Raw genomic sequence first — 14,993 nt, forward strand, 5'->3', positions numbered from 1 at the left:
GCCACAGCAAACTCTACCGGACAGACTGTACATGACCGGGAGACATTTGCATGACCTGTATAAGTTCCCTTGTAATTCTGCATTAGTGTTCCAGCTTTATTTGTGTAAATATCTACACTCTTTAATGCACTTGGGATTACAATCAGCCAGTTCAGTCAATAGGATAGTAATTAAAAAATATCATATTGACGATGTCTAACCTTTACATTTGTCATGATCCGTTGCGCCAGCGATTCCTAAAGTGGAGCCCTGGCTTCCTGGGACAGGGGCCCCCAGGGGGCCCATGAGAGGGAGGAGAAACACTGAATCACACACGGCAGAAGGTTGAAACATTGTGAATGTCTTCCTTTTGTGCAGACAAAGCATAATTGGTACCACTTTCTCAAAAGACACCATTTATAGCGGGTTTATAAACTGTAACTAATGGCTTTATCTATGATTAATACAGTTTTGTCAGTGGTTAAATAATTAAATTCAATCAGATCCAGTGCGAACAGTGCTCCTATGCTACAAGAATACCTCATCTGTGTAGGTTTATGGTCATTTGAATTAAGCAACTTTATTTAGGAATATGCACCAGGTGAGCACAGAATGAAATATTTATAACAAGAACATAGAGCCCCTCTAAAAGAGATGGCAATAACGACATTAGTTAATGAGGCCTTAGTTGATATAGAGCTTGAGTGGCGCAAATCCCTCTTTTCAGCAATCGACTTGCCAAAACCGAATAACACGCAGTGAACATGGGATCCCCGGGGCACATGCCCTCTTTGCCCGGTTGGTAATTCAGCCTTAGGAAGACCACTCCAATGGACTGTTAGACCACTCATCCTCCAGGAAAGGTTTGCAGAGCATCTGGACCACAATCCGTTGATCAACTGAATAACATTTACAACAATTGATGATCAACATTTATAACTTATTTACCTACAGAGAATGAGTCAACCCCAGTCCAGGGGATTTTTAGCCATAAAAATAAAAGCAACTAAAACTTGCTCTAATTAATGGCTTCTAATAGTTCTATTAAAAATTAGCATATGATTTATTTACCATTATTATGTCATTAGTTAATACTTATGAACCCAATATAAATGGTGCCTCATTATTCCCATATATTTTATAGGAAATCATATATATACACTACATACATATATATTTTATAGGAAATCATATATATACACTACATACATATATATATATATATACTACATACATATATATATATATATATACTGTACTCACAAAAAAAAACCTTAAAAATAAGTTCCCTTGTAATTCTGCATTAGTGTTCCAGCTTTATTTGTGTAAATATCTACACTCTTTAATGCACTTGGGATTACAATCAGCCAGTTCAGTCAATAGGATAGTAATTAAAAAATATCATATTGACGATGTCTAACCTTTACATTTGTCACTGTGAATAAAAAACAAACAAAAATAAGATTGTATGAGAGTACATTTTTGTAAGAAGACATTGTAGTAAAAGTAGTCTTTTCTTTGTTTTGGTGTTAACATGGAATGCAATGACAGTATAGGAAAAAGCCATTGAATGCAGCAGCCTTGAATCAAAGTGATGTTTCTTAATAATCCAGGAGCTAAAGGCAAGAGCCGAAGAGAATGTGTGGTCCTTTCCAATATAAGGCACTGAGGAATTTTACTCCATCTCGTTTTCAAGCAGGTCCTAGTGAAAAAGCACATTATATTTCTATGGCCACTGGAGACAACACTTGAGAGAGGACACTGAAGACAGATTCCTAGTATTTGAACATTTACAATGGACCTGATGGATTTCATTTCATAACTCTGCAACATGCATCATCAAACATGAGAATACTGAAAGAAGACACATTAAAAAAAAAAAAAAAAAAAAAAGTCAATACAGGAGTCATATTCTTGGCAGAAGGGATAGTGGTGGTTATACCTGCAGCATTTGCCAAAGATCTAACTAAAAACAGTTCAGGTGCTTGTTTGGTTATCCCAGACAAACAGGCAGTGAATAGTAGTTAATAATAGTTCAGCCTGTCATGTCATTATTACAGAATCATGACACATTTTAGACACAGACAGTACTGGCAGCGCACTGCCAACAGTTATAACTTTGGTAGGACCACAAACATATAAGAGAAAAATGTCCAGCATTTGTAAATACTATACACATTAGTTCAGTTGAAAACAATACTGATAAAATGGTTCAATGTGAGACTTTTCTGCCCTTTCTAAGGCCACTGGAATAAATACAGCTAGTTTTTGAGAACTGCAACCCTGTTATTGCTTGGGACATCATGTCATGTGATCACAGGATGCATGCTCAACTGCACTGGTGATGAATATGTCGGACCTGGCTGGCCTTACTGGAAGAATGACAACATCCTGTTTTACCCTACAGCTAGTGTGTCACCTATAATGATTGTTCTAACAGGTCAACCATCTGGACAGGCTGGCTTGAGGCTGATTTGACATTTTCAAAAGCATTCAAGCGCAGAAAGGATGTTGTGAACAGTGGGGCTTGTCTGAGAATGCAGTAACAGTCAAATGTCTACAGATCATCCCTCAGATCATCTTCAGGGATGAAAGAGTCACTGGCAGTCCACTGTTGGAACAACATATCTGTGCGCCCTGACAGCTCAGGGTCGCTGCATGTTCTGGGAGGCCGCCGGTTCATGATGGTCCACTCTGGATGTGTGTGTCTGCAGGTATTTTTGTTGGTATTTTCTCTTGATTAAGTGTCTCTGTCTCATTGCAGTGGATTATCAAACACAGAGTCTGGTAGGACAGAGATCTTCAGCTTCTTTTCTGGCCAACTGTACTCCTTTGGTAACTTTGTCTATACAAAGAGAAAGAATATGCTAGGTTAAACAGGCTGGCAGTTGAACAAAACCAAACTGAAAATAAAAGTTAAAATATGGGGTTTTTTCTTTTTTAAAAACTTACCTCCTCTCGAGTGTTAAGTTCCTGTAAATCCCCAAGCATCTGCTCCACAAACTCTTCAGTCAACAATATCTACACAGGGAGAGCAGAAAGTCCAATACATGCATAAAATATGAAAGCACCAGGCGGAAACTGTGAGTTTATGTGTGAGTCTGTGTGCGTCTACCTGAAGCCAGGGGCCGTGGGCTGCATATGGATGCTCTTCAGTAGCAAAAGCTCCTTCAACTCCTGTAGACACAAATGTAATGGCTGTGTCTCCATTGATACTTTTGTAAGTGAAATGTCTCCCATGAAGCAACCGGCCCCTGTAAAAGATTATATTAATAATATTATATATTATACAGTACAGTATGAACTACAATGGTAATTACAAGTGCATAACAGTGTGTTTTCATTTGTTTTAGTCATAGCGGAATATTTCTCTATCCATGTGACAGTTACTAGCAATGTTTTTCAAAGCATTTTCTGTGATTTTGTGAAGTTTTAAACAATTTCCTGTTGAAGGACGACAATTTAAGAACAAAAATGTTGGCAAAATATTATAAATCGGAATTAAACTTAATGTTGTATGTTTCTTCATTTGACTTTATAGAAGTGTGCTAATTTCCCTGGGTAGTTGCAGACATAGTTTGCAGGCATTATTTGACATAGTCAAGCTCCATGCCAATATCACATAATCGGCCCTTTAAACCGTGTTCTCTCTCTTAACTCCCCACACATCCCTCTCTCTCTCTCACACACACAAAGGTCCTTCTGTAAACTAACTCTGGTCTTGTTCTTTCCTCAGAAAGAGATTTACATAAAGTGGGTTCATCCTTGTCTCCTAAATGTGTAGAGGAGCATTTATAAAAAAAACCTACAATTCCTATTGGACAGTAGTTGCTTAGATGGTATTTTGTCTGTGAAAACACATTCCAAAAAATGCCAAAATAATGTTTCAAATAAAAGGTGAAAACCAAGCCCAGGTAGTTTTCAGCAAAAGGTGTGTGAATTGCACAAGACACAGGGCATGTCAGAAGAAGCCAAAACACAACTTTTAACATCCTGCCAACTGTTGTTTTGTCACCATAGCCTGTCATGTAATAACTTGTTCTTTTTGTTTTTATACCACACATATTTTTAGTCTTTTTTAAGATTTTCCTTGTCCATTAAACTTAAACCAAGTTTAAAATCCCAGATTTAACTCAGCAAACCATGACCTTTGTCCTTCTAAAGCTTCTCCCTGCCATATGAAACAGTTCTCATTGGGTAACGAGTGCTAGTCATTGTGCATGAGCTGCAGCTTGTTGCCTGCAGCTCTTCATTGAAACGCTCACTGTTGCTGTTCCTGACTGTTCTGTTACTCCCTGCAATATTTCTAACTGATCCGCTGTCCAAACACGCCGAGAATGACCATTTATCTTGTTTTGTAGATGCATTTTTTATGAACGAGAGCAGTAAGTGCTAAGCCCACTGATAAACACATTGAGTTTCCTGACTATTTCATAAGAAAAGTCAACTTGTGGTTTGCCAGTTACATGCTTTTAATGCTAAGCTGCAGCAGTAGGAAATGTTCTTTTTGCATTAGCAGGAGCTTAATACGGCATTTTTTCCGGGAACGTCGATACAGACAACCAGTTCATAATACTTCAAATATGTAAATATTGCTATATGTTCTTCAGTGGCCAATGGGCTCAATCACCATTGTGTTACTTCATTTGGCGACCGATAGTGACTTGACAGACATTTATCTAAATGATCTATTAGACATTATCTATCTGTCTGTATGTTGCAGTCATTTCAAAGGGGTAAATATTGTGTGTGGGTTTAGGAAAGAGAATAGTGCCGTACCGCAGGCAGAGGGGCAGCAGCGTGCCTGACTCCTGGTTGAATTTCAGATGGACACTCTCCAACTGACGGGTTCGGACCAACTCATGTGGAACAATGGCTGCTGAGCTCTCACTCTCCAAACTGTCCTTCCGACTCCTGAGAAACAGACAAAAAAAGGGGTGGAAAGAAAAAGTAAGTGGGAAATGGTACAATCAGCATTGAGAGGATGGCTCTGAAAAAAAGCTACTGTGAAGGGAAGGGCAGCTCCTTGGCCTATGTCTGTATATGGGAGTGTACAGACACAGATTTCACAACTCCTCTAATAGAACTGTTACCTGACTCTGCAGAGGCTGCAACAACTTCCAGAGAAAAATAGCAGCAATGACAAACCACCATATTATGCTGGTAGCTAAGAAACCATGTTGATAACAGTTCAGATGTCAAATGCACTGGGAGTTACTGTAGACGGTGGAGGACGCTAACCTGGTGCAACCCTTGCGCAGGGCTGAACCCATGTTAATGTGTGTGTGTGTGTGTGTGTGTGTGTGTGTGTGTGTGTGTGTGTGTGTGTGTTGGTGTGTGGGTGGAACACTCACTGAGGTCTCTCAAGGCTTTGTCTCTGGCTGTTGATGGGTGGTAGTGCTGCTTTGCTGTTAAACTCCAGTCCTTTTCTCAGGGTCTCCCTGATCTGCTCTGTGTCTGTCAACACACAGACAAAGATCAGCATGGAATTATCCCACCATGCACTGCTGACAGAATGTGTACAGATTGGTTAAGCATTCTTGGATCTGCTCAGTCTTAATTAGAGGATCTAGTCTTCTTGTTCCTTTGGAACTTGGCATACCTTTGTCTGAAAGCCTGCGTGGCTGTGATCCTATGCAGATGGATCGGCTGTCCTCCTCATCCTCTGGCGGTCGACTCAGATCGTCCCACACACATTTGGCGCTGACCCCACTCAGGTTAGAGCCCTCTGTCTCGATACCTTGGTCTACTCTCTCCTGCTTAGATGAGCAAAAAACATACGCAATCATTAACACTAGCTCACATAAAACTCACATAAGGTTAACATTTTTTCAACATAATTTCTATATAATACATCTGGAGCGGCATTAATGCTCCCGAAAACAGAACACAAAAGAATGATTTGCTTAATTAAAATACTAGCAGCTTGTGTATTATACAATGTATGGTCTATTATACATGTATTATCTCACACTGTACAAAGACAATATAGTGCACTAAGCTGAGTGTGAGAACTTAATAAAGCCTTACTTGTAGGTGTGGATCGATGTCAAAAATGGTCTCCCCTCTTCTCATGTCTGTGATTAACCAGGGGCCACCAGCTCTATACACAGGATAATCATCAACGTTAATCCAGGTCAGCATTAACCTCAAGTTAAGCACACAAAGTTAATAAATGAACAAGTGACTACACTCTTCATTCTGCCGCTCAGAATGTGTATGTCGACTGAACTCCATGCATTTTACAGTGCAGTGGCATTGATGTGAAAATCTTTTCTGTTTTTACTGCAGTTTAAAGACTGACCATTTGGATGTAAATGTAAATATTCTATTACAATAGATAAGGCAGTCATCTATTTGATCTGCTAATACCATACAAAAAAAGCAGATCTGGTCTGCAATATGTCAAAAAGGCTATGGCGAAAAATCATCAGCAAAGTTACAATTTTCAAACAAAAAAATGCACTTATAAAAGACAGATAATGAGAGTTTCTCAACCTACAGTAGAACTGCTTACACTGACATTTGACACAGTGATCCTAAGCTATGCAACAGAGAACTAAACTAGCTGACTAATCAACAATCACTTATGAAACAAAGTTTAGCAAAAACAAACAAATAAATATATAAATAATACTTATGGGAAATAGCATTGCCCAATATGTTAAGAATAATTTTAAAACCTAAAACATGGCTCTGTAATCATTCTGAATCATGTGCCAACACACTGGTCTACTCACACTCTGACTCCGCGCATCAGCTCCAGGATGCCTTGGCCGTTCCACTGCTGGGCTGCCTGTAGCTCCTCTGTACATACACCCACAATCTATAGGAGACAGAGTCCTTCTTAGTACTTTTGTTGCCCTTATTTTGATTAGTTACAACCAAAACTAAATCTCCAAATTGTACAAATTTTATTGACAAGTCAACCGTTTCTCATTATGTCTGTGGAAGACACATTGTCACATGTTAGTATACTGTGGCTGCTCCAGCATTTCTAATAATGTTTGGTACAGTTATGTAATATTCACTAAATGTCACAATGGGTTTAGTCAGCTATATAAAAATGTATTCATTTAACAATTCAGCTGATGTGACTTGATGTAAAGAGAACAAATACAATACAACATGTTGAAGACTGTTGATCTGCCAGCCTCCTGTTGCCACAGGATTGATAAAACATATACATTGAATTAAATTACTTTTCTTACACTTAAAAGGATGGGTGAGTCTACGGACATTGATGGACTCCAAAGATCTACTATCTTAGTGGACAATAAAACTGTACTTTTACTTAGAATAGGCAGAGGTTTTTTCTTTCATGTGTTAATTTTTTATTATTTTAGTTTGGAATTTTGGCTAAAATGCAATAAATTTTACAATAAGAAAATTTGTCCTGCATTATCATTTCTAATTTTAAACTGCAGGGCTACTATTATCCTCATCTCTGAACCTCAATCCAAGTCCATTACAGTTGCCTGTTGTTGGCTTTAATTTAGTAGGCAAAAATATCCCAAAAGAGCATGACCCGAAGCTATTTACACTGTTAGAATATCACATACTTGAACTCACCTGGAGAAAGCTCACTGAGCCAAACGGCGTTTGGATTGGTTGCATCTGTGGGTCCTCTGTGAGCAACATATGCTGGATACGAGATTCACTGTTGTCTAACGGATTGTGCCACGATACATGGTCGCCACTACAAAATGTGTTTTCTGTAGAAGAGAGAACAAAAGGAGACATTAATGTTAGAAAATGAAAAATATACTGTTTTAAGTTGTCTAGAATATACAAAAAAAAAATACACACTCTCAGAGTTCATTTGGGCCTGTGCCTACAACCAGCTGTGATAAGCACTTACTTTCCTACTTTTCATTATTTGACAGCACAGAACAGGTGAGGGAAAGCTACAGTAACAGAAAAACAGGGGACACAGATCAGCAAGAGAATGAGAGTGAGATTTAAAGAGGGTGATATCAAAACTCAAATGTGGCAAGAAAAACATAAAAACTACATTTCCATATGAGGAATCTGTCTGCTTGGGAGGTAACATCCACCTAGTCCAGATTTACTGCAGGAGAAAAATGAGGGGGAAGATGGCCAGGAATCAGCATTCATTTAGCTTGGGGGCCCAGCCCACCCACGCGCAAATTGACCCCAGCTGGAGAGTAAAGAAGCGTTGGGTGGTGAGGAGAGGGGAGCCTGGAGAGACTAGCCTGCTTCTCTTTCTGCATGACTTTTAAAGGGCCCCCTCCCCTCTCAACCACACTTTGTTGTGTACATTATTTACATAACTGAAGGACTTAAAGAATTTAGCAGAACAGTATATACCCATTTCTCTTACACACTGTATACATTCACACAGTACAGCAACGGTTTTGTTTGCAATCCATATCAAAAACAATCCTATTAAAATGGTGAAGGGAAAGAAAGGGGAAAATAGACTTACTGTCAATACCCAGAGCTCCAACAACCACAAATGATGTATATGAAATTTAAGACCGCTTCTGACAGCAGACTCCTCTATTCATGGCTGTTTACATGTGTCAGTGGAATTACAAGTTACCTTTACAAAGGACACATTTTTCACATTCACAAAGATGTGAAAAGGTGGCATGGCAGCTGCACCAAAAAGGGAGTTGTTCTATCTAAACCAGTACAGATAAATCATTTACTAGTCTATTACCAAGTGGTGACTAAATGAAAAACACAAATCATTACTCTGTGAAGGATGAAGAATGCAGAGCTGCAACAATGTTTTTAACACCTCTTTATCTGTCAGTTATTTTACTAATAAATACATTTATGACATTTCCAGATCCCAAATTCATGTCTCAAAACTGCTTGTTCAGTCTGACTATTAACTAGAAATTGAATTAAACCAAACTAAACTAAGAAAAACATGAACCCTTTACATTTTTATACCAAAGGTTTGGTGTTTTTAATGTGATAAACTGAAATAAGTAGCTCCCTTATCACTTGAACACTTGTTCGGTATGAATTCTCCTATTTTTTCATCATTATTTCTTCAAAACTGGCCACAATCAAATTGTTCAAACTATTTTTTTGTTTCTAACAATGTAGTGTGAGATTAAATGACTTGCCATGACCTTGAAGTGTTTTAATGTGTTGCTTGCGCCATGCAAAGATGCAAAACACAAGTACCACTTTGTTTAGTGTTTTCCACCCTTAAAAACGCTGTGCTCTTACCTGACTGGAACACATAGCGAGCCAAACCTTGCATGAGTTCAGCTGGCCAAGTTGGTGGTGCCGTCTCTCCCACCTCTCTTTTGAGTCTAAAGGTGAGCTCAAAGCCAAACCCGCTGGGTCCATCTGCCCCTGTGAATCTGACACACACACACAAACACAAACACAAACACACACACAAGCAACAGTACGTTTATTCTCTCTTATAAACACGAGGGTTGTGAGAATCCCAATGCTTGTCAAGATCAACACCACACTGTACAATAATAACAATAATAGAGGGTCATTGGGTGCAGTGTTAGTTAATTGGTGGTCTACTGTTAAAGGGCTCCTGACATAAGCAATGAGATGTACCAATTCCCACAGTTTTTCTCGATGTAAAATTAATTCAGTAAAAAAGAAAGACATCAAGGAAGCTCTTCATCTATCCCACGAAACGTGTATTGAACTCCCCTGAGCAACTGAGAGTCAAGTTGTTACATTAGTGTACTTACTCATGAACCCTATTATCCCCATACAGGTCACTCAGTCCAAAGCTGACATAATGCCAATGCTCCTGGATATCCTGAGCTGGACAGCCCATATTCCTATACATACTGATGTAGTCTAACGGGTCTGGTCCCCCTAACCTGTGAGAAGCATAAAATGAAAACCATCAGCCATGTCAAAATGTGCTTTTTAGGTCAATGGACTGCATTTACTCTTCAGTACACCTATGTACAGACCATTGGCTTACCTGGGTGGCAATAACTTGTATAAGTAGTAGTGAGATACTTTCAAATAAAGGGGTTTTAATTAAGCTAGTATACTCTGGTACCGAATCCTCAAATTCAACAAAACATAGCAGCAGTTACCTGAAATGTGGCTCCTGGATTTAGTTGTCTCAAACGTTAGCTTGGAAGCTAAGCTAACTGTTGGCTAAAAATCTAACCATCACCACATAAACTTGTTCCACAAATTCAGTACCTACAGATGTGTCAGACCAGCGACAACAGAACAGGGTGCCTACCAGTATTTTACAATAGCCGTTACTTGAAGCGGGTTGGCTTGTTCGGGGTAAAGTCGCCGACATTCCCCGTAGATAGCTTGCAGTCCGGGAGGAAACAGCGGCACCAGCCCGTGGGCTTGAGCACCACTGGTAGGCCGTACCTCGTCCATGCCACGGCCTCGAACAAATCTGGTTATTGTATTTAAAAAAAACAACGTGAATACAGTTATCTTCAGCTACCTACCCCCAGTTCAACAAACAAGGGACAAAACTAAACTATAAAAGCTTCACACTGGCAATGCTGTCTAACTGTAAACAGGGTTAACTCCGCTCGTTGTGCTACGGTCAGCAGGGGCTCGGCCTGTTGCTCATCCTCTACGAAAAACTACCTAACCATTGGTTGGATGAAGGTCCTAACGTCGCTGACCGACGGCCACTAACAGCCAATGAGAAAGGAGATTTGGGTTTGTGTGGATTTGTATATGACTCTGATTGGCTGATACACTGTCAATCAAAAATTAGGAAGAAGCGATTTCAGGGTCGAGACTTGAAAGTTTTTCAGGGGCCAAATGATCGATGCAAAGGCCAAATGGATCTTCTTAGAAAAGCTAAAATAACCAGTGGTTGAAGAAGTATTCAGATTCTTTAATTAAGTATAGTGGCAATACGAAAATGTAAAAATACTCCACTTAAGTCCTGTATTTAAAATTTAACTTCAGTAACATACATACATACACCAGTAACATTCAATAAACATAAAAATGGCCCTGTTAGAGTATGCTATTATATTTATACTATTGGGTTGTAAGTACTGCTGTATTAATGTGTAGGCGTAATTTTAATGTTTGAGGTGATTGAAGTGGAGCTAATTTTAACTACCTTGTTGGGTTGTTTAATCTGTAAACATGGGTCATATTTTATAATCTGATCCAATAAACATCACAATTAGCAGAGAAAAAGTCAAGTAAAGCACAAGCACCTCAAAAATGTACTTAAGTAAAGTACTTGAATAAATCAATATCAATAATATTATATCAGTTAACATAGAACTAGAAATTAGAATATCTGGAATATTGGCGGGGGAGTGCTTATCTACAGGGGGCATTCATAAAACATTATCAGGATTTAGATTTATCCTACTTGTTTTTCCTGCTGCCTGAATACTGTAATCGTTGGGCCACATGGCAGATACCTTATTGTATCCCACATCTATCACACATGTGATAACAAGGAATGAATACTAATTTGTTCAATTATTATTATTTCAGAAACAGAAATATGCATCAGCAGATACCTATCATGAGAAAAAAATAGTGTGCTGAGGTGCGGAATTTGTGGGTGTTTTTTTTATCATTGCTTCCCTGATAAGAGATAATTATGGTATTGCCATCTCTTTCCTAATACCGAAGGCAAGAATAGAGCAACAACAACGAAGCACAGTTTTGTTTTTTTCTTTTTTTAATCAGCAAACAGGTTTCATACCAGGCAAAGATAATTTGAACCTGCCCGTAAGGCATCAATGTGTCGGCTGATCTTAACTCATTTCCTCTTTATGCCTTCATTTTCTCATACATATTACTTTGTTACATGTTACAACATAGCAATGTTTCCATTATGCAGTGGTACAATACCAGCCGTCTTTAACTGCCTATCAGCACCACATTATATACACCGCCACATCTGGAGGCCAGAAATGTAGGATTTAACCATGATAGTGAAGAACACAAACAATATGGATCTTCTCCTTTGCTGTTGTTCAATCCATGTGGTAGATGTGGGCAAATTCAGCAGCCATGGCATCTTTGGTCCCTGTGGTTTAATTTCCACCCCGACCACTATGGAAGCAGTCCCAGAACGGGGTTTGGACTGAGGGTGAACTTTCCTGGGGGGGATTATAAAGGGTGTACAGTCCTGTCGTGGAGCTAACAGAGGTTGTCAGAAGGGTCCTGTGTACAGTGCACAGCATATCTCAGAAAGACTTTGAGACACTACAGATATCTCAAAAGAACTACTTTAAACCTGCACTGGTCTATTAGAACTATCTATGATTAAGTCTCCTAAAAGTCCATATAACAACATGCTGTTCTATACTTGAATAGATATAGCCGGATATTTTCTTAGATTCCCATACTGTTGTTATTGAAAAGGATGTTGGCTGTTGTATCTGATCAATATTTTTTGTAGATAATCTAACTTGCTGCCATGACCATGGCTGCAAATTTTATGGAACTAGATGAGAGCTGAAAACAGGTCAACACGAGTGGGTTAAATATGTAGCATGGCAGCCCTTGTACTTCTTTTGTTGTGAACTCTATAACTTAAAAGTCATACAAAATATTAAGAGAGTTAATAAATTACAGAGGAAAATAATTAACTGTGATTCCCTTTATTAACAACATATAATATGCTTATCATTAACTTTTATAAACTAAAAAATTAAAAAATGTGTGTATTTTACTAAAGGTCATATTATATGCAATTTCAAATTAACTCCTTATGCATCCTTTGAAGAAAGGTAACAATATACTCAAACACAAAAACAAAAGCAATGAGTTGTAAACGAACGCTTTTTCGTGGTCATGATTTCTATTCTTTAGTGCTGTGCAGTAATGCTGAAAAACCAGTACCATGCCAAAAGAACTGAGCCCATAGATGACACCTGGAGATGCCACCATCTATGGAATTCAGTTCTCATAGTAGAGCACTTATCAAAATTTGGTCCTCAGAAGCCTCTTCATCCTTTAATGACTTAATCCTTTGACACAACTCATGCTTCATTATGAATACTCTTTTCAACTCAGTTTATTGCCTATGTATTAATGAAACAAGGCAAGCTATAACCAAGAAAGCAACATAAAAATGATGGAAATTAAAAACGGAAGTGGGTGTTAGATATATGATGTATAAGATGTAGAGCAGCACACTGAGGTTAAGTCACCCATGGTACATCCCTGTTTCTCAAGAAAAGCAGGGTGATGATGAGATGATATTGTCAGCCCTACTTGTTTCTTTGGAAGATTGAGCAAGAGACCATTACAGGGGAAACTAAACTGATCTTAAACGGTTATCAATAATAGCTTGCTTTTGCATTACACAATGGTGTAATATATAATTTAAAACATCGACTTTTTCATAAATTGGCAACAGATTGAGAGGCATTTTATTGTGAGAAAAAAAACAATGTGGAAAAACAAACCTCCAAAATGCAGTTGTGATTGAATGGATCAATTTCTACGGCTAGACAGAGCCTATGGAGAGTTTCGGGCTCATCTGAGGAATCCAACCACCTTCTCAACCTAAGTATTCCTGGAAATGCTTCACAACCACTGAAATGAAAGTCTGTCCACTGGGCTGATGCAAGCACTGAATCAGATCATGGTGATAGTGCTCTGGTCAAAGCATGAAATGACTCATCAGTTATAGCAGTACACTCCCAGGAAAAGAACTTTGGTACAGTGCGATTACTGACATACAGTTGGTTGATGTATCTTTGAACCCTTCAAAGTAAGTTTGATATTAACTGAAATCCGCTAAATTACAGGATCTCTTCAGTCATCTATAAAAACTCCCCATTCAAGGCCTGGAGTTAATATTGGCAGTGACAGCACAGTGAGATAATGCCTCAGGGTTATCTCAGACACTGCCGTTTATTCAGTTTGACTGTAAATTCTTTTAGGATACATGTAATACAGTACAATGAACTTTCTGAGGAAGGCCACACCTGAGCACAATCAGGAAACTCCTAGCTTTTCTGGCAGCTGGACTGCGAAACAACCACTTCTACAGCCTGTTACTTGACAAGAAATCCCTCATGAGGACATCAACTCAGTCTGCACTAAATGAAACGGCTGTTACTCAAACACCAGACTGGCTAACAAAGTATGACAGCATTAACTCGCTTAATCTGCTGGTGCTCAGAAAATGTGGAAGTTAGAAATTCTTTGTAAAAACTCCATTCTAACTCTTTCAAAAATTTCACAACCTAAAACATGTTGAAAGTTTGTAGCTTGTACTTTTGTATAGGCATATCTGACAGTTTTAGATGAAATGTGTCAGGTTTTTTTTTTTTATGAACTGACTATGATTTGACCAGTTTCAGATAGTTTTCGACCAATATACCTACCCCAGTCATTCACTGAAGATTTTCTTTCCAGATCTTGGATATATCGGAAATACAACTCCTCATAAAGGCCTCCCAGGGCCGTGCGCTTTAAACTCACTTCAGCAGTCCCGTCTCAACAAAAAGATGTTTTAGCGTTGAACCAGCAATAAGTCTTTCCAAGCTGAATGAACATACAGTAAGCCATCCCTCCCCAGTTCACCTGCATATTCTGCTCCTTCTCCCATGTTCTCCAAGTCCCAAGATAGGATACAGCGTACTGTCTGACATTCAGAGCAAAGAACCTTAAATACCACCACCTTTCACATCACCCATCAGCCTCCCTCCCTCCTCGCTATCTGTTTTTCATACACTCCCTCTGTACGGTAAGCCTGAGTGTCACTTCCCAGTAAGAAGGAAACAGTGGGAGTGAACAGCACGCCCCCTCACAGTGAATCAACACATAATAGTTTCTGAGGAAAACCATCTGACTGGCCCTGCCCCCTGTTCCCATAAAGTAAGCAGGGGAAAGGCTGTGTCTACTCGAGGAACCAGGAATTCCCCTACAGGCCATGAACAGCTGTCGAGATGAGAGACGATGACGAAGCGGACACACTGGAAGTTTGCTGAACAGGCGTATGCAAACAGAAACTGTTAGGTTTTTTGTATGTACGTAAAATTGAAAGAGCGTTTAACGCTACAGTATATTCACATAATATG

General features: G+C 39.0%; 1 protein-coding gene across 7 annotated transcripts; it reads right to left on the minus strand.

Moving 5' to 3' along the window:
- Window positions 1-75: 75 nt before the first annotated feature.
- sufu (suppressor of fused homolog (Drosophila)) lies at window positions 76-14,620 on the minus strand. 7 transcript variants are annotated; one of them, XR_005708367.1, is made up of 13 exons: window positions 10,196-14,289; window positions 9,681-9,815; window positions 9,190-9,326; window positions 7,552-7,694; window positions 6,720-6,805; window positions 6,010-6,082; window positions 5,582-5,738; window positions 5,334-5,436; window positions 4,759-4,893; window positions 3,095-3,233; window positions 2,932-3,000; window positions 1,401-2,824; window positions 76-200 (listed from the first exon to the last, which is right to left on the minus strand). XR_005708367.1 is itself a non-coding variant. In XM_040139065.1 (13 exons), exons 2-13 carry the CDS (start codon window positions 10,342-10,344, stop codon window positions 2,735-2,737), a joined length of 1,416 nt encoding a protein of 471 aa, XP_039994999.1. In that variant the 5' UTR covers window positions 10,345-10,363; window positions 14,298-14,620; the 3' UTR covers window positions 1,275-2,734. The 7 variants fall into 7 exon arrangements, 6 of the variants coding, with proteins under 6 accessions (XP_039994999.1, XP_039994998.1, XP_039994997.1 ...); XM_040139065.1 differs by lacking the exon at window positions 76-200 and adding an exon at window positions 14,298-14,620 and having other exon boundaries at window positions 1,275-2,824; window positions 10,196-10,363; XM_040139064.1 differs by lacking the exon at window positions 76-200 and adding an exon at window positions 14,497-14,619 and having other exon boundaries at window positions 1,275-2,824; window positions 10,196-12,120.
- Between the last annotated feature and the right edge of the window lie 373 nt (window positions 14,621-14,993).

Source organism: Xiphias gladius, chromosome 11 (assembly GCF_016859285.1).
Source record: "Xiphias gladius isolate SHS-SW01 ecotype Sanya breed wild chromosome 11, ASM1685928v1, whole genome shotgun sequence".
Classification (NCBI taxonomy): Eukaryota; Metazoa; Chordata; class Actinopteri; order Istiophoriformes; family Xiphiidae; genus Xiphias; species Xiphias gladius.